At 35.4% G+C, this 26,757-nt stretch overlaps 1 protein-coding gene across 1 annotated transcript in view; it reads left to right on the top strand.

Annotated features, from left to right (window-relative positions):
* Positions 1-26,757, top strand: part of LOC128029228 (glutamate receptor ionotropic, kainate 4) — a 307,696-nt gene that overhangs the window by 106,446 nt on the left and 174,493 nt on the right. The window contains exon 3 of the mRNA XM_052616871.1: positions 23,597-23,731. Coding sequence (XP_052472831.1) covers positions 23,650-23,731 — 82 coding nt within the window. The 5' untranslated portion in view covers positions 23,597-23,649. The remainder of the gene's footprint in view (positions 1-23,596; positions 23,732-26,757) is intronic.

Below are 26,757 nucleotides of genomic sequence, written 5' to 3'. Positions count from 1 at the left end.
GCAGGTCTGCCTCTGTCTGGTGTGCTGCAGAGTTGTATTGTGTATGTTTGCACATCAGAGTTTGTTGTTTACTTTACGTCTGGAATGACAACAGCATAGTGTACGAGCGGGAACGCAGCACAGGCTTTGGTCTCTCCTAGCTTTCCCACACCACTTCAGCCTACCTTCGATTTATGATTTGATAAACTCAAGTTGCAGTTAATGGAATTTAATCAGGAGAATTTACATGCAGCTGAACTGTGAACGTTTTTATTGCATTCATTAGGGATGTTTGTGTATGCGTACGCATGTGTGTTCCAGTCCTCATATTTATATGCATTTGCAGGAAAATGTGATGCCTGGTTAAAAATAGATTTATGGAAGTAGTTAAAATAATTTAATGGACTTGTACAAAAAATGAATAAATAAAAAATCAGGTTTACAACACTGCCACCCTCCTCCATCCAAATGTATTAATAAGACCCGTAGCAGACCTTTTTGCTTTTTTCCTCCTAGTTTTAAAGCTTTTTTCTTATTTTCAGCCGGAGTAAAAATATACTGTGCAAGCTTAATATGCAGAGACAACTACAATTAAACCATTCATAGGCTGAATTCCCCCAATAGTTTGAACGCTGTCTCTGTGGTGCTTTTTCAAAACTTTGGTTCAGAGTGGAGGCCCCCCCCCCCCCTTTTTAGCATATGTATTTTTAAAAAGTCTTTATTTAAGAGTTATAAGCTATGGACCACTCAACCAACCAGTTACGTGGTGGAGCAAAATATATATATATATTTTATTTGAATTAAAAAAAAAGAAAAAGAAAAGTCAAATCAGACAGAGAAAAAAGTAAAAGACTGTGAACTTAATGGCTTTAATGAGAGAAATAACTACAGTTGCAAACAAAATAATTGAATTTAAATGGATACATATACAACTGATGTAAAGATGTTGAATCTTGCATGTAGAAACTCTTACGTCATTTCTTCATGAGAGTGGGTGAGTTCTATAGAGCTTTATTTTTTTATTATTATTATTTGACGCAGTTGGCATGTTTTGATTCTTTGATTGGTGGATATTTGTGGCAGAATTGTGGGTAATGTAGTTTTCCCTGGAATTCCACTGTTAATCAAACATGATTTATTAAACAAGTTTAAACAAAACCATATACCTTTGATTAAAAACCTTATGGCTTACAACAGGTCTGTCTTTTAAAGATTTATAAGTAACCTTTTAAAATCAATTCTACTATGGAGAAAAATAATTCACTTAATGGCATGAGTTTGGGGCAGAGCGTGACTGTGGCAGGCAGAGGTAGTGTTTAGGAAACCTGTTTAAAAAATAATTCACAGTTGATGGTCAGTTCCTTTTTCAATATGCACCTCTGGAATATGACACTACAGAGTTCCTGGTGAACATACTTCACAGAGCAGCTGTTGATGGCTTCTCAATTATAGCCATCTCTTATTGCTTTTTAATACACCTTGTCCTTGGTTATCATACTTATTCTAGGCACATTGCAGTACTGCAGAGCAATTCATCTAAAGAGGAGGAGGTGGGTCAAGTGTCTTCCGCTGTCAGGTATGATTTATGTAAAATCCTGTTTAATATGAAGGCAGCACTCTGGAGGAGTTGGTCACATGCTGTCCTTAGACCCTCACTGTGGAGAGACATCCGCTGAGTGGGCCTTAATATCAGACCTAATGTGAAGTCTGCCATTATGACAATGTGCATTGTTACTGAAGGCTCGCAGCTCACCAGGTGGCTTTCTAAAAAAGCAACAGCCACTTTACCTGAATGATGCAAAATGATGAAGTGGCCTTGACATATGTAACATTACTGTGATGTGATAATGAAAGACAAGAGGAATGCAAAATACACACACACACACACACACACACACTGATAACCATGTTCTTTTGCATGGTAATGTGACATGTCCAACCCAATCTCATGACAGTTTGTAAGTATTACATTGTTTGGAGAATTGATGGTTAATTTGCATGACTTTGTATTCATCTGATTTGTAAAATGTTCGTATGCTTACAGTTCCCTGAGGGTTAATTTTGAGGGTGTGGTTAGGGATTGACCTAATTATACATTCTATTCATAGAAATCATGACTTTGTGGCCAGCAAACTGGCTATACTGTACGTCTTTTTTCTTTTCTTTTCTTTTTTTCACATCAAGGTTTTCATGCTGTTCTCTCAAAACAGCTTGAACCAGCCTTTGTTGATTTGCTGGTAAATTTGGTTGATTTGAGAGGTTCGGGTTTTTTGTCGGTTTTTCAGACCAGAGACCAGCATGAGCGGTCTAAGAAAACCACACTGGGTAAGAAATAAATAAAATAAAAATAAAATTGGTTTGCACTAGTCTTCTGGCATCGGTCAGGCTAGTCTGGTTTGTTGATTTGAGAAGAGCTTATGAACATGTCAGACTAGGAGACCAGCTAATATCAACTAACTACTTCTACTAATCTTCGATTGGCCTATGCTAGTCATCTTGTCTAAAACTACCTTAAACTGATTATTTGTATTTATTTATTTATTTTATTTTATTATTTTTCTTCCTGCAGGATTTTCAGAAAAAATCTGCTGAAAAACATACAATGGTCTACACTAGACTTCTGGTCTCTTAGCCTGGTCCAGTTGAGTAGAGATGAATACGTCAGGCTGGAAGACCAGCTAAACCACCATAGCCTGGTTTAAGTATTTATTTATTTTTTCTCCCTGCAGATTTTTCATTCTAACCTAATTTGGCCTACACTAGTCTCCTAGTCTTGTAGCCTGGTCTAGTTTGTTAATTTAAAGAGGAGCTTTGGAACACGTCACGATGGAAGACCAGCTGACTAATTAGCTCGGCATAAGTTTCAGGGCTCCTTTATGCCTTCAGTCTCTGTCATATGTGGATCTTAAGCATTAATATAGTGAGAGGGATGTTCTCCTGTGGCTCTCTGGTGAGTTAACAATTACATAGATAATGATGGATTTATTTACATGGCAAGTGAAACATAATGAGCTGTGCTTTTTGGAGACAAGAGGTCAGTTCATTCGCTCTCTTACCAGTCTATAACACACAGACAAGATCGGATTAGACTTATTGTGTTAAAGGATCATTTGCATGCTGGAGGAAGAGTATGAGATGTAATTTACAGTGAGGAATGAGTGTGTGATCATCACTTCTTCGCTTACAAATGAGTATGTTCCTGTGTGCACCGGCAGAACTTAAACCCTGTCAGCATTTTATTTCCCTCTGGCTAGGGTGCTTATGCGTCAGCCATTGTTGTTCTTACACCAATAAACTTCCTGTTTAGGCCCTCAGCGCTCATCTGTTAGTACCATAAGCCAACAATATGTCCAACAGAATGGGGAATTGTGCATACTCGAAAGCTTGGATGGAAATTTATGGGGCAATTTGTTGGTTAGGTTACTAAGGCACAAAGGAGTGGAGTTGATGGAGTTCTGTGATGGGGCCAGATGTTTGTCCCAACCCCTGTCTGTGCATGCTGAGGAACCAGGGTTTAAATTGGCAGGCCTGAATTTATATATATATATATATATATATATATATATATATATATATATATATATATATATATATATATATATATATATATAATGCATTGTATGCTAGCATTTAAGAATTTAGGGTCAATATGTTGTTGTTGTTATTTTTTTTTTTTTTTTTTTTTTAGGAAATCACTTTTTAATTACTTCTACTAAAAAATTTAATTGTAGTTAAAGTTTAGTCATTTTGTGGATTGTCATTTTTAGTAATTTCATTTTTTTATATATATATATTTGTATTATGGATGTTTGTTTATGTACTTTTACTATGTCTTAATTGGAGTATAGTATTTATTTTTAAATCCAATATTTCATTCTTTTTGGTAGAAGACTTCTGGGATTCCCTAGCTATAGTTGTGTCTCACATCTTACCTACACTGCTTTCAGACAACACACCATCATTCAACATTCACATATCATTCCCCCAGAAGACCTTGGCGTCTCTTTTTTCCATCTGATGTCCTCAATCCTAACGTCCCACCTTACTTGTAAAACCATGGTTCCAGCCTGAAGGCATCTAAACTCTAACCTTGAAACCAGCCCTCTGGCAACTGTGTGTCTGGACAGCGCATTGGCATCTTCAGTCTGAGCCATCTGCTGACAAGAGAAACAAACCTCTGAAGAGCACCGAAGTTCAGCAGTTTGCAAGCCCTTCAGTCTTTCTTGCAGCAAGAGGAGAACTATAACCCTGCATAATCGCTATGCACTAGCCATGAACTCTAGCGGAGCTCCAAACGTAAGCCTGCATTCAACAAAGCAGAGTCACAACAGCACAGTTAGGCGGGATCAGTTCTGCTCTGCTTTCCTTCTCTTTTATGCATTCAGCCAGACCAGCAACCATATAATTCTGCTTGGTGTTTTTGGCCGAACACATAAAAATAGCATCACTTGAATTTACATTTTAAGTCTTGGGGCGAATTCAGTTGCACCAATTTTGCATGAGAAAATACGAATCTGGTATTTCTTAAAGTGGCAGTTAAATGCTTTACAGTCTCAACGACAGACCTTCTTTGTTTTATTCACATTTTCTGACTGCCTAAACACCCAATTTACATTCCTGTAATGTTTCCTTTGCTCTTTTTCCTCTGGTACCAAGCAACAAAGTCCCTCCTAATCACACATTTTCACCTTTGTGCCCTCTGAATAAATGTTCTTTCTTTTATTAAATGAAGTGTTGGATCTGATGTGGAATGACTGACGTCTAGCCTAGTCTGTTTCTCATGTGTATTTTAGTCACAGTTGGAGCTGAAAACCATCATTTAAATTCAGTACAATCAGTTTTCATGAGCTTCAGCAGTGCTAAACCCAGGGCTACATTCTGACAACTTACCAATTTTAAAAACAAACTTACTGTTAAGGCACCTAAAACCTCTTGACATTTAAATGAGAAATGTCTAAATTTTGAAGATTAAAACAGGGTTTTGCTTTCAGTTCGCATAAAAGTGAATGTTTAATTTCAACTATGCTTTCATCAATTTTTTTTAAAAATAATAATAAATAAAATAGGGTAACAAATGTTATACTGGCATATTTAAGTCATCCTTGAACTCCAAGTTTTGCTAAGTGTGCAAGTTTGCTATTCATTGTTTCTAGAATATTTTAGTACTGTGGATTTGTCTACCACATTTATAAATATTATTTTGTTTAATTTGATGTACTAAAATAACTAAAACGTAAATAAAAATAATAAAAACTAGGTAGAAACATTAAAAACAAAAATAAAAAACAAAGCCACGACAAAATTACTGATTTATTAACAATTTAAAGGAAACATTACTACTAATTTAACTAAACTGAAAATGGAAAATACAAAAATAAAAACTAATTCAAAATATGAAATTAGTATCTCAATTATACTAAAACAATGCTCATTAAAATTATACATTTAAATATATATTCTCATTTATGCTGATTAATATTTTTACATTTACAGTACATCATCTTCGTTGTCATCTAATGCTCACAATGTTAATTTTAAAATACTGTTAAACATAATCTTTAGCAAGTCTCATAATGAATATCCATTTTTCATTTTGTACATTTAAATGTTGCCTAAATTCCAGTGCTGTCAAATTTAGCATTACATGTTTTAGTTTTATGTTCCAAAAATATTTAACGCAATGAATGCATGGGCGGAGCTAGTAATGGCCACCCACTCACAGCTGCTGCTTCTGTCTCTTTTTCTTGACAAGAATTGCATTTATATATATGAAGAAAGTACTCACGACTAGTGGTCGAAATATACTGTCTTTATGTTGTTTTACATTAATTTTAAGATTTTATGTAAAAATTATTTCAATATAAAAGTATATTTAAAAACTTACATTTTTAAATCTCGATTTCAAAATCTTTCTTAATACAGGTGTATCCCAAATATATGCAGCCATATGCAGTCCATGTTTTTTCTGTTGTGATGTATTGCAAATATCTTAGAGACTTGGTTATTGATTTCTATATTCATTTCAGAAATGTTGCAGTTGTCCACTGTTAACCTTTGATGAGCAGTCATTAAAAATTCAACATCACCTGCTTTCGAGTTTCGTGTAAAATCGCCATCTGTATTGCAAAGACGTTTGCAAAGCAGTAAAAACAACATAAAAAGAGAGAAAATCTCCTGAAGTAAAACAGCACTGGAGGAGTTATGGTGGAGAGGGACATGCAATCTATCACACTTCTCTACATTCCCTGAAGTGGGTGGCAGTCTTGGTGTCTCAGAGGAACCGGAGGTTTAACCCTTTCCTGGTCTTCAACTACCTTTAGCTACGCTGTTATCAGGAAAGAGGGAAATGATGCAAGGGCCTTCATGTTATGACAGCATGGTTATATACAGAGCCGAGATTAGATTTTCACAAGTGAAAAATTGACAGGTTTGTCTTTATTCATATAATAACCACTGCTCATAAACTGATTTAATGGCATTGTGCTTTGCCAGCGCTGTAACTAAGGCTACGTTTTTGTTTTGCTTTATTCACCACTGTGCAGTGTGCCCTCCCTCCCCACCCAAAAAAATGTTAAATCAAATTTTTTGCGTAAAAACAAACAAACAACAACAAAAAATCCACAGATAAGGTGTCACAAAATATGACAATATTTAACACTAATGTTCAAAAGATGGGATCAGTAAAACCTTTTTTTATATATATATATTTTTTTTATTCATGAAGGACACATTCAATTGCTGAAAAGTAATTGAATTTAAACTATTTTAGTTTTTAAATGTTTAAAGAAATATTTAAATAAATAAAAGGACAGCAAACAACACCTGAGTTTAAAATGGTTAATACGGCAACCATATTAAATTGGTTCACTAAAGACAGTTTAAAGTGTTTCTATGGGCTGTATTTAACTTATTGTCTTACGCAGTGAAAACATGCACTTGTGAGGTCTTTAAAAATCAAGCATAGGTCGACCCTGTACACCTGACCTCATCTCTGCTGATGATTTAACTGCAGTTTTTGTCTGGCTTATATATAACAACTGTAAGACCAAGCTTTGTAATGATATATATAATGATATATGAATGAATGATATACTCCTTCAGTAACTTTGAAAACCTTGAAAGTTTCACCCCTGTTAGACCCCTGTATGTGAGGATTGGATTACCAGGAAAGAAACAAGCAAGAACACAAACCTCAGCATGTTTAATCTCCATATTCATTTCCTGTATAGTATTGCTGCTTAATTAGGATGCCACGTCGCCAGATTACAGAACTCAACAATACCTGTGCAATTCAATTTTCCTGCAGCTGGGTCTTTGGCTCATTTTTGCATCCTTTAATTCTAGGTAGTGCACTCTTCACTCTCATTCCTTTGTTCAGGGAATTTATTGTTATTACAGTATCATATTGAAGTAAACACCGTTGTCTCCAGTGTCTTCTGCAGAGTGAATATAAGTACTTCTGAGATGGGATGCTACTCTACGGTTAGCATGACTCTGTTAACCCCTTTACATGCAAACATCGCCGACGGCCCCAGTTTATTATTGTTTCACTTTCACAGCACGTTAAACATCACTCTCTTACTTGCTGCTAGATAACTGGAACTACACTTTCTGCACTTTCTGTGTAGTGAAGCATCTTTATTGAAAGGATATATTCAAAAGCTGCAGTGTGTTATTTTGTGTATTTATTGAAATCAGCACATATATCTACTATTTCATTATAGTGTAGTGTAGTAGATGTTTTACCAGTGATACTTATTTATGTATTTGTTTGTTTTTAGCTACACATATCAAATTATAGTGTAGTAGATGTTCTACCAGTGATACATTTTTGTATTTATTTGTTTGTAATTTTATATACTGTAATTATTTAAAGAAAAATATATTTCTGCTTTGTAATTTTCATGTAGTAGATGTAAAGCTTTTGTATTTATTTGTTTGCTTGTTTGTTTGTTTGTTTGTTTAAAGTTACACACATCTCTAATATTTAATAACAGTGTAGTAGATGTTTTGCCAGTGACAGATTCTGTTCTGTTTGTTTGTTTGTTTATTATAAGAAAGACATATGCTATTGCAGTATAATAGATGCTTACCAACAACAGATTATGTTCACTATTTGTTTGCTTATTTGTTTACTTGTTTGTTTAGCAACACATACAGTATCTCTTTTATTTTATTGAGTAGATGTTTTGCCAGTGACAGATTTATTTTATTTATATGTATTTTAATTATTTCATTGTTTTTTTTTTCGTTTTTTTTTTTTTTTTTAAAGAACTCTCTGTGATGAATGATTGGTTTTGTTTGTGCAGCTCGGAGGTGAATGGCACAAGGTTTGTTTACTGCTTTTGATACTGAGTGTTTTTTTTTTTTTTGACCTGTTATGGCCATTCTGCAACACTTACCTCTATGTTCTCTGGGCTCAGTGATGAGCTACATATTACAGTGCAATATATATATATATATATATATATATATATATATATATATATATATATATATATATATATGCTAAAATGCAGCTTTCCCAGCAGCCCCTGAATTATCAGGATGTAATAAATGGAGGTCTGAATTATTATATACAATAATCAAGACCTCCATTTATTACATTATTAGGGGCTGCTGGGTAAGCTATATATATATATTGAAGGTTGGGATCAAAATATAATGTCTGCTATCTGTCCCGCTTTTCCATCAAGTTGCATTTGTAAAGATGTATTCCTCCTCTGTGATTCTTCCCCTCTCTCCAGTTTGCACAGCCACCTTTTTTTCAGACCTCCATACAGTATATCTCATCCTGATAATTAAGGGGCTGCTGGGAAAGCTGCATTTACCCTGCTGATATAAATCTGCTATGAGGCATTAATTCACAATCAGCAAATGTTAGTGCACTTTAGAGTAATTAAAGCATTGGAGAAAACACACACATCATATCATATATCTATCATATATTTCCTGAAAAATAAATAAAACATTTTTCACTATGCCACTGTCACCTACTAGCCCTTAATTCACTTAATTGACATATTAAAGGACATTTTGTGATGTTTAAGTCTGCGTGGGAGATGCCATGTGATTTTAAAACAACAGTTTCCAGGCCTAAAAACGTTTTGAAAAAGTTGTGGAATTTTATTTTTCAAATCTCTGTGTAATAGTTATAATCAGGTCCTACATTTCTGTGGTTTTAATAATTCTCGCAGCTTTCAAGTTTATACTGAGCTAAATCCCTGCATTTATTCAACATAGCTTGTAGGTTTGAATAATAAAATAAGTCCACACAATCAAGATTCAATCAGTCATTCATAAACTTGATACACGACTCAATTGGGACAGCTGAAAGAACAGTCACTTGACTTGAATAATCGGGTAATTGTTACATTGTCACAAAAATTTACAATTTGTACACCTTTTAAATATTTTAAGCCATTTGGTACTCGCGCGCTCCACATGCTTTATTAGGCTATATGTGCCCTCGCAGTCGCATCCAAAGCTTGCGCGTATCAAGCCGTCTCCCGAGTATTAGCCTATATAATAGTTATTTTTCATATTTTGTTGAGTTTAACCAACCAAATACACACAATATGATGTATGATGGTTGTTGACAAATAAAACAGTTTCATGGCACACTCAACTAAAATACAGGGGGGAAATGAAAGAAAAAGGGGGTGGGGGGGAATCAAATATTAAACACTGCGTCGTCAGTGTTTGTGTTGCACCGGACACGTGCAATTAACATTAGGCTATATGAAAAACAAGCTCAAATGGAGTTAACAAGGTCTTTGACCGTCGAATGAGGAGATCTGTGTTTTGTCTGCATCTGAGGCAAGTGCAGCGCATTATATGCTATCATCACCTTTTACAGGTTATATAACGTTTATTGTTGCTATATGGGCGCTTGGTTTTTCTTCTTGTTTAGTAAACTTGGCCAATGTCTCATGATATAAACGATAAAGCGCTTATGCACAGGATATTCAAAACGTACAAAAGTATATTGACTAGATGGCAAAAAACTTACTTCTCCAGTCTTCAAACACACAAAGACATAAGCCTTTACAGACATAGTGTTTGAGTAAAGGAAATGCTGTATTCAAACAGTTATTTGCTTACCCTTGCTTCGCGGATAAGCGGAGATCTGTCTCCTGCAGGCTGTGCGCGCGCGTCAATCTGAGTGGAGGCGGGGGAAGTGAGAAGGTTTCACGAGAGCTTGAGGATCCAATGGCTGATGAAGTTTTACTGACAAGCTCTTTTAAATACTTATCATTGGTTAAATATTTGTAAAACCCTCTGATTTAAAATAATAATAACGAATTATAATAGAGATATGAATTTTGGTTAATTTTTCACGGCACATATCTGTCTGCCATACGGAAAAGCCACCCCTGGAGGAGGGGGATCCGCCAAAATGAGGTGCTGGATCCGGATCCGGCTTGTTCCGGCACAAATTAAGCCCTGTATATATATATATATATATATATATATATATATATATATATATATATATATATGCAGGTGCAGTGCAGTTTTATTTTTATTGTGCAACTGACAAATAACATTCTGTAACAGAAAACATAAAATACATTGTATTTTATTTTGAGATATTTATATAAGTCATTCTTTTCTTGCATGCACATCATTATCTTCCCTCCCGCAGCACAAAATGCAAAAAAAGATAGATTTTTTCAAAAAATTCATTGCTATCAGCTCACAGGCCTCTTATTTGCTGTAGTAACTTGTGTGTAATACTTTCCTCTGTCTCCAGTTCATCCAGTGTTTCGTTTATGCTTTAGTTTCTAAAACACTGCTTTATGGAGAGAAAAAAAATCCTTGAGATTTTGTTTCATTTATAATAATTGCCTTAATTAGTATGCATTGGCATAAACCATTGATTTTTGTTGCCCAATAGATTACAAAAATCATATAGCCTACCTAAATTAGCCTACCTACATTAAAAAATATAGATAATAAAAATAAAAATATAATAAAAAAAAATAATCATAAATAAATAAAATAACTTGTCCTGAGCCGCACTCAGTTGCATTGGATCCCACAGGAATGCAGACCTCTAAAAGCTCTTTCAACCAAAACCACACACACACACAAAAAAAAAAACTTTAAACCCCTTTCAGCTCACAGGCCTTGTATTTACCACACTAACTTGTGTGTAATACTCATGGTCTCCAATGCATGAAACAGGAGAGAGAGAAAAATCTTGAGATATTGCTTTAATTTAAATGTGTGGTATAATTGCCTTAATTGGCATACATTCCCAGTTAGCTTAGTTGTTTATTTAATTTCACTCACCATCAACTAGATTCACCCTTCCAGCACAGCACATTCACTGAGGGTCGAGGGGGTCGAAGGGGGTGGCATCTGTCTGCTACCAGATATTAATGTGTGCAATTTGGATGTGTGCATCACAGGAAAGCAGGCAGAGAAAAGTTGCTTTTATGGCCCAGGCTTTGCTCAGCACAAGCAAACACCCCCAGGATTTCTGGGCATGGCACATAATTGCAGCATTAAGAGACGGTCAGGCTAGTGGCTCATTAGGCCTGCTATAGAGGCAGCCGTTGGGGCCTTCGGGAGGCAGTAGAAGCATGGCAGGCAGGGGGTAGGGCAACATGAATGGAGGGATGGCGCAACACAAGCAGGACACTTTTATTCTGACAACCCCAATCGGAGGAGTGGGTAGCTCATCTCTGTTATTAGTTAGCCACGAAGGCAATGCTAACCCAATGTTATCCGCCAACTCACCGCTGCCACATATCACTTGCTGAATGATAGACCACATATATGCATATATCCACAGTAAAGCAAAAGATAAAAATAAAAATAAAAAAATAGTAATTTGTTGAAGAGTGTTCCTGTAGCTCAATTGGTAGAGCACTGCGTTATCAAGCGCAATGTTGGGGGTTTGATTCCTTGGGAACACATGATATGTAAAAGTTGATAGCCTGAATGCACTGTAAGTCGCTTTGGATAAAAGTGTTTGCTAAATGCATACTTTTAATTTAAAGCGAGAGTTGCTGAAACATTCATGTAATAAAAAAAAATGCATTTATATTATATTTGTTTAAAACTTTTTAATGTTGGATTTGATAGCATTTATTTTTATTTAATTTTAAACAATATAATTTTTAAAACTATATTATTTGAAAAAATGTGTAATAAAAATATGCATCATCATTATTATTATTTTTATTATTATTAATAGTAGTAGTAGTAGTAGTAGTAGTAGTAGTAGTACTAGTAGTAGTATTAGTAGTAGTAGTATTATTATTAAACATGTTCATTATATTTATTTTAACTATATTGAATTTAATTGCATTTATTTTTATTTCATTGAATCTTATCTAGTTGTTGAAATATAAAAAGTGTGTAATTAAAAATACTTTTAATATTTGTAAGGCCCATTATTTATTTATTTAAACTTTAATTAAAGTTCTATTTTAAGAACCCCCCCCCCCCCCCACACACACACACACACACACACAAACACACACACATGTTTTTAAGGTGCTCTGATTCAAAACATTACTTAACTAATATTTCCATCTGTTTGTAACAAATACTCGGTCCTTTCTCCTGGTGGTCAACCTTCCTACCAAATTAAGTAATTTTCTAGCAAACACAGAGACCTTAATTAGTTGGTTCAGAAGTGTTTGATTAAAGCTGGTGCTATAGTCAAGAAGGAGGGTGAAAGTTGAGAAACAGGATTGAGGACCCCTGCAGGGTGGCCACCCCTGTAACTGATCATCCTGCTGTTTGCAAGGTTGCAAAAGGGGCCTGGCCATGTGGTAGACAGCTCTTTGTGCAGCCACCCTTTTAATAAGCCTGTTTAATGACACTAATGTGTTTATTAAAATATCCTTGTGACATTTTTCTGGACAATGTGTTGTTTCACTATTGTGTTTAATGGCTTGTTAATATCAATCTCAGCTGCCAAAATAAAGTAAAAAAGGAATGTTTGTTCATTATCATCGTTACCTTCATGTATTTTTGTCTTTCTCATCTCTTATCTTTGTGGCAGCTTGCTGAGGATTCCACTGGTGTTTTGCTTTTCACTCGGTCCACAGATCAAAACATCACCAATCAGCAGACAACTGTAGGTGTGAACACTGGAATTCATTACGAAGATTTTAAAAGAATACCCACCGCTCATTATAAAGTTGACCTGTTGTTCCTTCTGAATGCTGCACCTTATTATGCTGAAACTTACAATGGCATGTTTCTAAAGAGAGAAGAGAACAGTTTGATTGGTTAATATAGACCTGAACTTCAAATGAAGTTTTTAAACTTTCGTTTGCTTAAAGGCCATCATGCAGGTAATCTCTGCACTTTGTGAAGTAATTGGATTAATTAGGATTATACAGTATGTTTTATATGTTTTCTTTTTTTTCCCAATGTTAACTGCAATGCTGTTTATTTAGTTTTTTTCATTAATGAATGTATTATTATTTTTTAATTGTAGGGGCTAATTGTGTAAACCACTGGCTTTTACTCGCAGCTGTCTTTTGCTATGAAGAGCTCAGAATAGATTTTCTGTTCACTTTATTTAAAAACATTAACAATTACGGTTTGACAGTCTTTTTTCATATCACAGCATGAAGTACATTTATAGTTGTATCAAGGTTCAAGTCCTTCTGGGAAGTTTGTATTTAAGTTGGAAAGGTATAGTTCAAATCACTTTGGTTAGAACAATGGTGATATGCTTTTTATATATAAGGTTTTAATCAGCTGCAAGATTTAAGCATGTGATAAAACCTCCAGCAGATAGAGATGTCTTCACCTTGAGAGTGATTGTTGGACTTGAGGATGTTGGGGGACTTTTCAAGAGAGTGCTACACTTAAATGCAGTTAAAACCCCTGTTATTACAGGCGCTGCATCAGAGCCCTGTCAGCCTTAAATCAGGGTCCTGCCCTGTGATGGGAGGCAGTGTGGTTACTCTGGGTAGAGAGACCGGGGAGCGGGGGCGCTGAACCCATGTGTCTCTCCCTGTGGAGATGGCTATTGATTTGTCGGTTTCTCCCCCAGCAGTCCTCATGTCATTTGTGGTTAGCCTCTCAGATGGGCGGATGACGGCTGAGCAGTGAAGACGATGAGCACTGCATAGAGCTGCTTCTGTCTGCCACACGTCTCCTCCTTTTACTGCACACAGTCATGTACTTACTCATTCAGGATGTACAAAACTACACATTTTCTTCAACTAGCAGCCCACTGAGTTGTCTAGATGTGATTGAGGAAGCCCTGTATAATTAGTCTGTTTTACAGTTTTGTTTAATAGACTCTATCAGATATATATAGAATATATGGGTGCTCTTCAATAGGACACCTGACAGGTTTTCAAATAAAGAATAGACTAAATAACTATACCCTTTTTTCAACAAATGATCATATTCCTCCTAGAAACGTATGCATAATGAGAACATTTGCTCACAGCAGGTGATTTGAAGTCTGGCGACAGTAATTGTCTTGAAATGCATGTTGAAAATCGTTAGTTATTAAATTGTTGCTGTGGTTGTGCTTTTAAGAATTACAAATTGATTTCAGAAGCGTAGGCTTTGTGATTTTGCAAATGTTACATCGTATGAGTTCTTTTTAAAATTCATTCATGTTCCATTTGTCTTTCGAGACATCTTTGGGAATAATTTGAATGCACTGTCAGTCAGTCAGCAGATACCTACATGATGCTTTGAAATATTTGATGCAAACCCCAAAATTAAGTTATCCATAAAATTATGTTATTAATACAATTATAAATTATTATTATTATATTAATAATGTTAGAATGTTACTTTTAGATTTTAGTTCCTGGATTAATATAAGTATCTAATTGTATGCTATAAATATTAAACATTTTACGTAAATATTTTTTAATTGTTTATTATTAGTATTATAACATTTGAAAAGTATTTCAAATTTCCGTGATCTCAATGTTAATAATTGTTAAAAAAAATAAAATATAAGCTGTTATAAATAATATGTGTGTGTTTGTGTGCATGCATAAAAAATAAGTTACGTTTTCTTAAATATTAAAGCAGTATAAATGCTAAAGAAAATCGGATGGCAAACTAACTAAATAAAAGAAATTAGTCAACCTCACTAATCAGAAACTCTTTTATGTTAGAAAGTTCAATTCTGCATTTACTGTCTTCTCTTCCATTAAAGTCAGATATCTGCAAGACCATCTTGGCCTTTGTTGTAATAGTTCTGCTGGCAGTGTGACTTTCTGAAGGGACCTGAGAAACCGGGGAATCAGATCCCATCACTAATGAAAGCATCTGTTTGAGAGTGCATTTCAATTGCTTACCCAAAAGATCAAATCTCCAATACCTGGCACAGACATTTCTAAAGTCTTGTGCTGGAGTGTTAATGTGACATTGCCGAGCTGCAGTGTGGTTTATTAGGGTTATGAATATGAATGCATGCCTTTAGTGACTTTTTTAAACTGCCTCAGTATCCTTGGCCTTGTATCAGAGCAGATCTAGTCACATTATGTTCACTCTCTCCTTTAGAAACACCCAGAGGACGAGATCTGTCTTTTGTCACTACTCTTAATGTAGTTGTCGATCCCTCCCAGTAATTTAAATGTTTTTGCCATGTCAGCACATGCTAAGCAGCATCAGTCCAGCTGATAGCCTCAGCAAAGTACTGGTAAGGATCTGTTCTAGACCTGCGATTCATTTGATTCAGTTCAAATTGACTTAAACCTAAAAAGCTAATTTTCTGAGATTGATGTGAATAATTATAATGGAAAATGGATTCCGCAAATAGTGCCTGATTTGCTCTAACATGTCACTCTTTCTTACAAAATATGTTCATTTTGTAGCATTTATGCTTTGAACAACCTTATGTAAGGTGAAGAAGTGTTATATATCATCCCTTAATCAGTAGAAAAACCTCTTTCTTTTGATCTTTCCCTGAGCTGGGTCACAACTATTTGTTACATTTTTAGACGATTTTCACATGCCATATGACATTATTTTATGCGTAATTCTGATTTCAAGGTTTGAATTGTAACCAGTGACAAAAGAAAATGTGAAAATGACCCAGATGTTTTTGCTGCATCTGTGGGTATTTTATTACACCCAAACAGAAACAGATAAATAAAAATTTGGTGAAAAAAAAAAAAAAAACATTTGTCCACTTCTTTACAGATAAAACTTTTGACCTTTAACTGCTGTTATTTTAATAAGTGCAATAAATATGATGCAGGGCTGTGCTGTTAAACATTTCAACCTTTCTGCACATGACTCTTACCTATAGATAGAACCACTTTTGTTAAACACGTTATTATTTGTTTTAGATCGTGATGGATTGAATAAATTTGATTGTGTGTGTGTGTGTATGTATGTATGTATGTATGTATATATGTATATGTGGCCAAGAACTGTGTAATTTTTTTCCCCCTCCATAGAGGTCATTGATTAAATTAATTAATTAATCTGTGTTGGATGTCACTGCTTACTACTCAAACTTTTGCCCACCTTCAGAAAAATCTGATTTGAAAATAAATGATATTGAGCCATCCATCATTTCTTCTGCCACAGGGTTTCTTCTGTTATCCATTTAGATCCAGGTTGGATCCAGTGTTTTAAAGATTCAGGCCCTGTTTTATAGTGCTTCAGTTTGTGTTTGCTTTGTGAAATTCAATATTAGTGAAGATCCATAATCATTTAGATGTAGGCTAACACTGGCAGATATCCCAGAACTGCTCCACCAAACTTAAGTTTTAAAGTTTTAAGGAAATAGGATTGCATGAATTGAGTCACTTTATGCCATTCATCCCACTGACAAAATAAATGTTCTAGTTGACCTGAATTCACCCTGCTTTACCGAAAACAATCACTTTGTGCATATGTGTCTGTGACAGGCTGTCTCGTCTCATATGATTAAAGGAACACTCCACCGTTTTTTGAAATAGGGCTTATTCACATTATTTCCTACATTTAGATAGGTGGGCAAATGCATTTTTGTGTCAGTGCATGCATTGTTTTAGTTTGACTGGGTCGGCGTTAGCTTAGCTTAGCACAATGAATGGAATCCTTTGTTGCCAGCTAGCATGGCCTGAGTAAAAGTGATCAAAAAAAAAAAAAAAAAAACACTGAATTACTTCTTGTGGACTGCGTATTCACAACGAGTACAAATAGCGATCCAGATTAACACTAGGCGATTTCCTAGGCAGATATTGGCTTGGGACTATATTATGGGGAAGCACAGGCGAAGCACTGCTGCTTAGGCGAAGCACTGCTACTTCGGCGCAGAGATATCACGCAACACATGAAATCCCACGACTTCCGTCAACATACCGGCGTGAATAGTAGCTGCCTGGCTATTTTCCTTACAGTACACGAATGGCGATGAACATGGCTGATTTTGAGAGAGACGAAGAGGGTGACTTCTCAGACAGTCAAGAACCAGAACCATACCTATTTGAACCAGAGTTTACAGAAGACGAGCTGCGTGCTTTGGAAATAGAACGACAGTAGGAGACTGCGGTCAAGCCAGCCGCACTTCAGAAAAACACCGTCAAGCCAGCCGCGAGTGAAATTTATATGCGCGTGTATTAGTTGCGATCGCTCAACAGCCTGAGGACGTGAAGATGAGAGCCAACATGAACTGGTGGTGTGAATGTGGGGGAATATGCCAATCTATGCCGACGGAAATATAGTGTCTGTGCTGTAGAGAGTGGGACATGTTTTTGCCATTGATGACCAGGCTCAACACGTCAGATCAAGATGAGCGTGCCCGAAGTTGTGTCACATCTACAGAGGATTTCACGGCGCTGATCCATTCTGCAGTACTCGATTTTTTTTTCCGGTGTGACAAAGTGAACTGGAAAAAACGCCCCACGCCGAATGGACCAAATGGACAGCTGTCCACAGAGTAAGTGATTATTTTAATCATGACGCATGTATAGATCGACCCATATTATACCTGTATTCACATAGAGTTGATGTTTTCATGTGTTGCGTGATATCTCTGCGCCGAAGTAGCAGTGCTTCGCCTGTGCTTCCCCATAATATAGTCCCAAGTCAATATCTGCCTAGGAAATCGCCTAGTGTTAATCTGGATCGCTATTTGTACTCGTTGTGAATACGCAGGCCACAAGAAGTAATTAGGTGGGGGTTTTTTTTATTTTTTTGATCACTTTTACTCAGGCCATGCTAGCTGGCAACAAAGGATTCCATTCATTGTGCTAAGCTAAGCTAACGCCGACCCAGTCAAACTAAAACAATGCATGCACTGACACAAAAATGCATTTGCCCACCTATCTAAATGTAGGAAATAATGTGAATAAGCCCTATTTCAAAAAACGGTGGAGTGTTCCTTTAAGGCCGTGATTGAGACCAAGTGTAACAGTTACAAACACAAACATTACAGACCACTATAGAAAGACAGTACAAGGTTTCCAAAGACAGGTTTTTTTTTTTTTGGTCCCCAAAAGAGACTTGTAAATTTGTTGAATGTGTGTGCAACATATGCCTACCTCATACAAACTTTAAATGAACTAATGAGCTACATGCTAATAGTTGGCTTTTGGCTTAAAAAAAAAAAAAAATAATAATAATAATAATAATAATTACCAACTCTGGTTCTTAAAAATATTCCAGACACATAGTAAGTTATTTTTGAAGAACATCCAGGTAACACATGCAACCATGGTTCCTCGAGGGAACAAGATGCTGCGTCGAAATGCTTTGGGAATGCCTTCAGCGTGACCATGCTCTGAATCACATGTGTAATCAGTCCAATGGATAGACGAGGCATCGCAACCAGGAAACATTTACTGGGCCCCAGGAATGTGTAACTTTTAGGTTTGAACCCTGTATGGGGTGATTTCATTACCATTTCAAGTACAACACTTAACCCCAGGTTACTGTAGACAATTGGTCCTTGTAATAGATTAATTCTATGTTGCTTTGAATAAAAGCATGCTAATCGTCTACTTTATTATTTACTGTATTACCCAGTAATGATATAAACATTCTAAAATTAGAGTGTTTTTTTTTTAAAGCAGTGGCTAATGTGTCTTTTGAATCCATTATGTTACAAATTCTTAAAAAAAAAAAAAAACCAGGCTGCATCTCAAAATTGTAAAAAAAAAAAAAAACATTGCCAGCGCTTCGGCTAAGTGTGCCTCTCACTGCAATCCTGTTAAAGATTCATTGCTTGCATTGTTTACGTGAGATTTTTCTAAATAAATAGTAAATGAGATCTAATGGTCAACTATCATGTGTTGATTTTATTTCTGACAGGCGATTAATTTAATTCCTGGTGTGTTTATTTACTTCCAACTGCTTCTAGTCATTTACAGCTTCAAGGCATTTGAAACCTCAATACAAACATTACCCAGAAACTTCTCTGCTGCTGGTTCTGCATTATTATACTGCGTATTAGTTTTGTCATTGACATCTAGAAGAGGAATCCTCTTCCCCGACTTGCTTTTGATTGGCAGTGGATGTCTGCTGTGAGTGCAGTGTAAAAATGCCGTAACAATTCAGTCCGCCTGTTGTTTTTGAGATGAGAGCTTTGATGGACACTTAGAGGTATTTGGAGAGAATATGCGATGAAGCAACGGTTATGAGTGACAGGTTTGATTTGTTTGCGTTGCTTTTGATCTAGCAGCCTTTATTAATTGAAAAGAACTCCTTCATTGCTAGAACATAATTTGATACATTTTACAAAAGGGTGGCATCCTGGGGACTAAGCCAGGACTAATTAAAGTTTGGACTGAATTACTTTGCATTTGTATGGAATCAGTCACTTGGCTTAAGTAGTGAGATTTTCAATAGTAAGCCTCATGGAGCTCTTCCCCTATCGGATGGTATTGTTGCTTTGGCCGGTCAAAATCAAACTCTGTTTCACCACAGCTGAGTATGTTCAGAACAACACATGGTGATTTTGCCTTTGTTTTACTCCCCACAGCGAGCACTTGTCTTAAAAAAAACGACCTACTTGCTATTTCTGTGATATTTCATTACTGATTCAACCCTCCCCTCAAATGAGTCAGTCCCGCACACTCAGTAATTCACAGGGGAAAAGGCTTCGTGCTGATGCTGGAATGAGGTTTAAGTAGAAACTGTACATTGGCTTTCTTTGAATGTCATATACATTTGTCAGTTATCATAATGATAGTTATTCAGTGTTTAAAAGACTTCTTCACTTCAGAAGTGCATAGCTGTTTGGGATTGTGTGTATGCTTTTCCCACAAAAAAAATAATAATAATAAATAAATAAATAAAAAATTATATAGTTTCTATGAGATATAATATCAAATTATAGTATAAGTATATAGTGTAATGACAATATGTAGTCCAGTTCAATTTTCATTTGAACATTTGTGGTACTGTATAATGCAGATTTTTTTAAAGGGATAGTGAACCAATAATAATAATACAATTGTATAGTTATTATTATGTTCATGTCATTCAAAATGTTCTGTATCATTCTCCTCTGTAGTATATATATATATATATATATATTTTTTTTTTTTTTTTTTTTCAGAAAGTCAATGGGGCCCAATGTGGTACAGACATGTTTTTTTTTGTTTTTTTCCATATGAGAAAAAAATACTGATCAGACCAGGGTCTGACATAATAATGCATTGAATTAAACATAACATTTTGAAAAGAAAGACTCAAACAGTATTTTCAGTCACGGTTTAGTATGGAGATCAATTCTATATTTTCTAACTATTAACTATGACTTTTGCCTTAATAATCTCCTAATTTGCTGCTTATTAATAGTGAGGTAGTTGTTAGGGTAGGATTAAGGGTCCTAAAATATGGTCATGCAGAATAAATTTTTAATATGTGCTTTATAAATACTGATAACAGCCAATAATCTAGTAATATGGGTAACAAGCAATTAGTTAAAAGTGAGAATTGGTACATACTGTAAACTAAAGTGTTACCATATTTTCTTGTAAAAAAAATGCTCCAATAATATTTGTTTTATTTACAACTTCAAAATTTACAACTTCAAAAAGTTTTTAGAGTCCAGATGTGACTTAAGATATAAAGACAGCCATAGTTTTCATTTGTGTAAAAAAAAACAAACAAAAAAAAAACAGCCATTTCACCTTTCACAGGTTTTCTCTTAACCATGTTTGTATAAAAAGAGAGAGAGCCAGAGAGAAAAACTCTGCATGGCTTTTCTGGGCAGAGAAGGGTAGCGGTTTGAATTGAAGACACAGCAGGTCTGATCCGCATGATTCTCTTTGAGAGCGATGACAATTTCATAAACGAGTAAGAAACGGAACACATTCTATTTTCATCCTTTTGTTCAAGACTACATTGAATGCTCTGTGGTGTTTGTAAGGTCTCTACTGTATTTTTAATTGCCTGTCAGCTCCTAAACTGAGCTTTTAGCCAGATACATTTCCTGCCTCGGATCATATTTAATCGCTTCTTGTATTTCCTGGTCGGGTTTCTCTTTGGTATTAATACATTCTTTTATTGATTAAAGAGCACTACTGTGAATGGATGTGCTGAAAAGAATAAGACAGTGCTGTTTAAGCACTTTTATAGATTGGATCAAATGGATTGTGTGTTTTGATTCCAAATGTGTTAAATTCACAAACAAAGAAAATTCTGCAATCATTTACTCATCGTCAAGTTGGTTTGGGTGACTTTCTTCTGTGGAACTTAAAATTACATCAAAACATAGATGAGTTTGTTTCTTTATCAGAACAGATTTGGAGAAATTTAGCATTGCATCTCTGAAGTGAATGGGTGCCGTCAGAATGAGAGTTCAAACAGCTTTTAAAAATGTCATTATAATCCACAAGTAATTCACATGACTCCAGTCCATTAATTGATGTGTCAGGGAAGCATTGGTGAACAAGTGATGTAATGCGAAATGTCTCCAAATCTGTTCAGTTGAAGAAACGAACTAAAATACATCTTAGATGCCTTGGGGATGAATACTATTTCAGCCAATTTTCCTTTTTTGTGAAGTATTCCTTTAAAGTCAATGGGTTCCAAAGCAACAGACGCCATTGACCTTTTATGGACAAAAAGAATGGGTGTCTGTTACGAGAGGGGCAGGGCCGAGAGCCGTGGGAACAGAGCGATGCTGGTGGAATTAATGATAATGTTCTCATTTGCACAGCACTAGATTATAGACATCCATTAACTGTACGGCAGTAAAATAAAATTACAAGTGTCCATACAAATGCTGTTTCTGTTCTGTATTCTCCTGCTGAAGATGCTGTGCACAGGCCATGCGAAACCGCTGAAGTTGAATTGCTATAATTGCATTTGAGCAAAATGATTTGAATGTGAGTGCAGTTTTTAATTGTCATTGCATCTTTATTTTGATAAATGAATTTGGAATGTGTTTCCTGACATGCACCCTTTCTTCAACTCTCTCTCTATCTACTTGATATTTAGTGTGTGTGTGTGTGTGTGTGTGTGTGTGTGTTTTAAATGCTCTACATAAGCTAAAGAAGAGAAGTTTTAATGAATAAGAGATGGTGGAGAAAGCTGGAGTATTTCACTTAAATAAATGTCTTGTGACAAACTTTTTAATCTTATGCCTTATGCCTCTGCATATTGGAAGCAAACGCAACAGACATACTGTAGTTTGTAAAGATTTAATATTTATAATTTCTACTTAAAGAACTTACATCTTCAAGAAAAGTGTTCCTGTAGCTTAACTGGTAGAGCAATGCGCTAGCAAGCAAGCAAGCGCAATGTTGGGGGTTCGATTCCCCGAGAGCACATGATATGTAAAAATTGATAGCCTGAATGCACTGTAAGTCGCTTTGGATAAAAGCGACTGCTAAATGCATAAATTTAATTTAATTTAATTTAAGAAAAAAAGAAAAGAAAAAACAGCATCAGCTGTGTCGCACAGGCTAATCGACAGTGTTAGATGTGTCATTATAAGTAAAATCAATATATGTGATTTATATTTTTCTTCTGAATAATGCGGCTGATATGAAACATGTTTGTATCAACATGAATCATAACTGCAGGTACACTGAGACACTGTTACTTTGTGAGCCTTAATAGCAGCTGTGAGTTGTTGAACCTTTCCGCATGTGGATTTAAAATATACTGCTTCAGCGAGATTTTTTAGGCAACCATTATTTTAGAATGTTTTGATTTACTGTTTCCATAGAGACACATCATGTTTGTCATGTGACACATAGCTTTTATTTAATCTTTTTTTCGATTTTATTCAAACTATTCACTAATGTGTTCACTTTATTATGAAATATCTGATATTCCGATTCTCAAATATATACAAGTAAATGTATTTTGTAGTTTAAAACCTTTTATAATTACCATGTCAGCTGATCTATAACGGGTAAAGGGTGCCGCCATGTTAGTTCGTGCTGAGTTTGAGCTGTGGGACATTTTTTGGACATTTTAATTGACAAACTAGTGAAAGTGTAAAAATATGTTTTAACAAAGTTTATTTTCTAAGTTATTTAAGGAAACTCCCAATTATAGAGTTCTTAACAACAAAACTAGTATAACAGTGTTTATCACAGTGAAAATAAGAAAAATTTGGCACCAACATGGCTTGTGCCATATGCGCATAATTCCTTTGATTGAAAAGCGTGTTTTATATTCTTCTGAAGTGTTGCTGTCGTGTTTGGTGTGGCAGGTGGCTGTGTGAAGGGGGACCCCCAGGGCTGGACCCATGAGGAGTCAAAGAAGATGCTCGGAGCCTGGGCGCCTCTGCTCTTTTTAGCCATGTGGGTGAGAAACGCCACCAGTGGCCCACTCTCATTCAGATTAGGTGAGTAATGTCAAGTCAAGTCAAGTCAAGTCATCTTTATTTATATAGCGCTTTAAACAAAAATATTGTGTCAAAGCAACTGAACAACATTAATTAGGAAAACAGTGTGTCAATAATGCAAAATGAAAGTTAAAGGCAGTTCATCATTGAATTCAGTGATGTCATCATCTCAGTTCAGTTTAAATAGTATCTGTGCATTTATTTGAAATCAAGTCAACAATATAGCTTTAAATGAAGTGACCCCAACTAAGCAAGCCAGAGGCAACAGCGGCAAGGAACCAAAACTCCATCGGTGACAGAATGGAGAAAAAAACTTGGGAGAAACGAGGCTCAGTTGGGGGGCCAGTTCTCCTCTGACCAGAAAACTCCTACGATGACTGGATCCGGGTGACTGCAGTGACCCTCTGATCTGGATACAGACTGGAACTGGTGACTACGGTGACCTCGGAATAAGAGAGAAACAGATTAATATTAGCGTAGATGCCATTCTTCTAATGATGAAGCAAGTACATCGGGTGTTATGGGAAGTGTTCCCAGTTCCGGTTTACCTAATTAATGCAGCCTAAAAATCCTAACGGATCTGGATATTAGAAGCGTATTAATGTGTTTTGTGTAAGCCAGGTTAAAGAGATAGGCCTTTAATCTAGATTTAAACTGCTAGATTGTGTCTGCCTCCCGAACAATGTTTGGTAGGTTATTCCAGAGTTTTGGCGCTAAAAAGGAAAAGGATCTGCCACCCACAGTTGATTTTGATATTCTAGTTATAATTGAATTGCATGAGTTTTGAGAACGCAGCAGACGTGGAGGATTATAATGTTACAAGAGCTTGTTCAAATACTGAGGTGCTAAACCATTCAGGGCTTTATAAGTGATAAACAAGATTTAAAAATCTATACAATGTTTAATAGTGAGCCAGTGCAGTGTTGACAGGACCAGGCTGATATGGTTATACTTCCTCGTTCTAGTAAGAACTCTAGCAGCTGCATTTTGGACTACCTGGAGTTTGTTTAGCAACTGTGCAGAACAACCACCCAATAAAGCATGACAATAGTCTAACCTTGAGGTCATAAACACATTTTACATTAACATTTAACATTTAACATTTCTACATTTGACATTGAGAGCATAGGCCGTAATTAAGATATATATTTTTAGATGGAAAAATTAAGTTTTACAAATGCTAGAAACATGGCTTTCTAAGGAAAGATTGCTCTCAAATAGCACACCTAGGTTCCTAACGGATGACAAGAATTGGCAGAGCAGCCATCAAGTCTTAGACAGTGTTCAAGGTTATTACATGCAGAATTTTTAGGTCCTATAATTAACACCTCTGTTTTTTCAGAATTTAGCAGTAAGAAATTACTCTTCATTCAGTTTTTTATATCGACTATGCATTCCATTAGTTGTTCAAATTGGCATGTTCCGCTGGGCCACTAAGAAATATAGAGCTGAGTATCATCAGCATAACAGTGAAAGCTAACCGTGTTTCCTGATGATATCGCTCTAGAGTAACATTTGAAGTGTGAAGAGTAACGGCCCTAGTACTGAGCCTTGAGGGACTCCATACTGCACTTGTGATCGATATGATACCTCTTCATTCACTGCTACGAATTGATGGTGATCATATAAGTACTATTTAAACCACGCTAATGCATTTCCATTAATGCCAATAAAGTGTTCTTGTCTATGTAAAAGAATGTTGTGGTCAATAGTGTCTAACACAGCACTTAGATCCAATAACTAATAGAGAGATACAACCACGATCAGATGATAAGAGCAGGTAATTTGTAACTGTAAGGAGAGCAGTCTCAGTGTCTGCCGATTTCAAACTCTAGAGCACATCACTATCAAAGGCCTGTATTGTTTGTTATTCCTTACGCTGAATGGTGTAATTTGTAATTACTGTTAATTAAAGTGATGGGGATTTACTCCAGAATTGCTGCCTTAAGGCAGACTGTAACTCCCAGTATTAACACACTGGAAAAGAAGAATGAGCATGTGAAGGCTGCTTGTTTTATGTTGATGTTGTTGAAAAAAGGCTAGTAGAAAATATAATAGTTTGCTGTGTTGCTGTGTTGTAACACTGTGGAGGAAGCTGCAGTGAAACAGACTATGTCTGACTCATAGAGATCACTCTTTATATAAATATAGTTCACATTTCAGATAAATCATCCTGCAGTTGGCTTACAGGTCCGAAATCTGGGCCACATTAAATTGTTTTAGGTTTGTTTAGGTTTTACATTAGATTAATTGATTTCATTAAAACGTCTGAATAGTACACAGATTTCAGGCAACACACACAATCTAGAAAGAAGAATAAAAATAAATAAATTAGGATGTTTTCCAGATTTGAAAATTACGTTAGGTTAAAGACTTTTTAGGAAGTTTTCAGGATTTTAATTGATTGAATAAGCACATTAGTGATTTATCATGTGACTATATGTACAGATAGGCAGATGTTTTGTGCTTTCATTGAACCAAAAGGTCTTCTTTGGATCAGTTTAAAAACATGCTTGATCACATGATCATCAGGTTTTATATAAACTTGTGGAATTCATGCAATTCGAGGGCTGCTGTCATGAATGCAAATGAGGAGCAAATAGTAAGACAGTCTGAAATTCATGTACATTTTTAAGCCATTTTGTTATTCTAATAACATAATAATTAGTAATAATAATAATAATAATAATAATAATAATAATAACCATAATAATAAAAATACATTCTTCTGAACAGGTAAACTCTTTAAGACCTCCCTGTAATTGTTTCTTAACAGTAAAATTGAATTTAGAAAGTATTTTAAAGTAAAAATAAAAATAAAAATTAAAAGAATGAAATTAAGAAAGAAAATCTAATGGTATCTCATATCTAATTGGATCTAATGTTTTTTTGGTCCCAGGATTGGAACAACATGGGGTTGAGTAAATTATGACAGAATTATTTGTATTGGAAATATCCCTTTACCAATGAAAAAGTTACTCATGTCAGCATTAGCTTTATTGATATTATAAAATTACTTAATATTT

This window comes from Carassius gibelio, chromosome A15 (genome assembly GCF_023724105.1).
Source record: "Carassius gibelio isolate Cgi1373 ecotype wild population from Czech Republic chromosome A15, carGib1.2-hapl.c, whole genome shotgun sequence".
NCBI lineage: Eukaryota > Metazoa > Chordata > Actinopteri > Cypriniformes > Cyprinidae > Carassius > Carassius gibelio.
The sequence above is the reverse complement of the archived record's forward strand: the minus strand, read 5'-3'. Positions and strand labels throughout refer to the sequence as shown.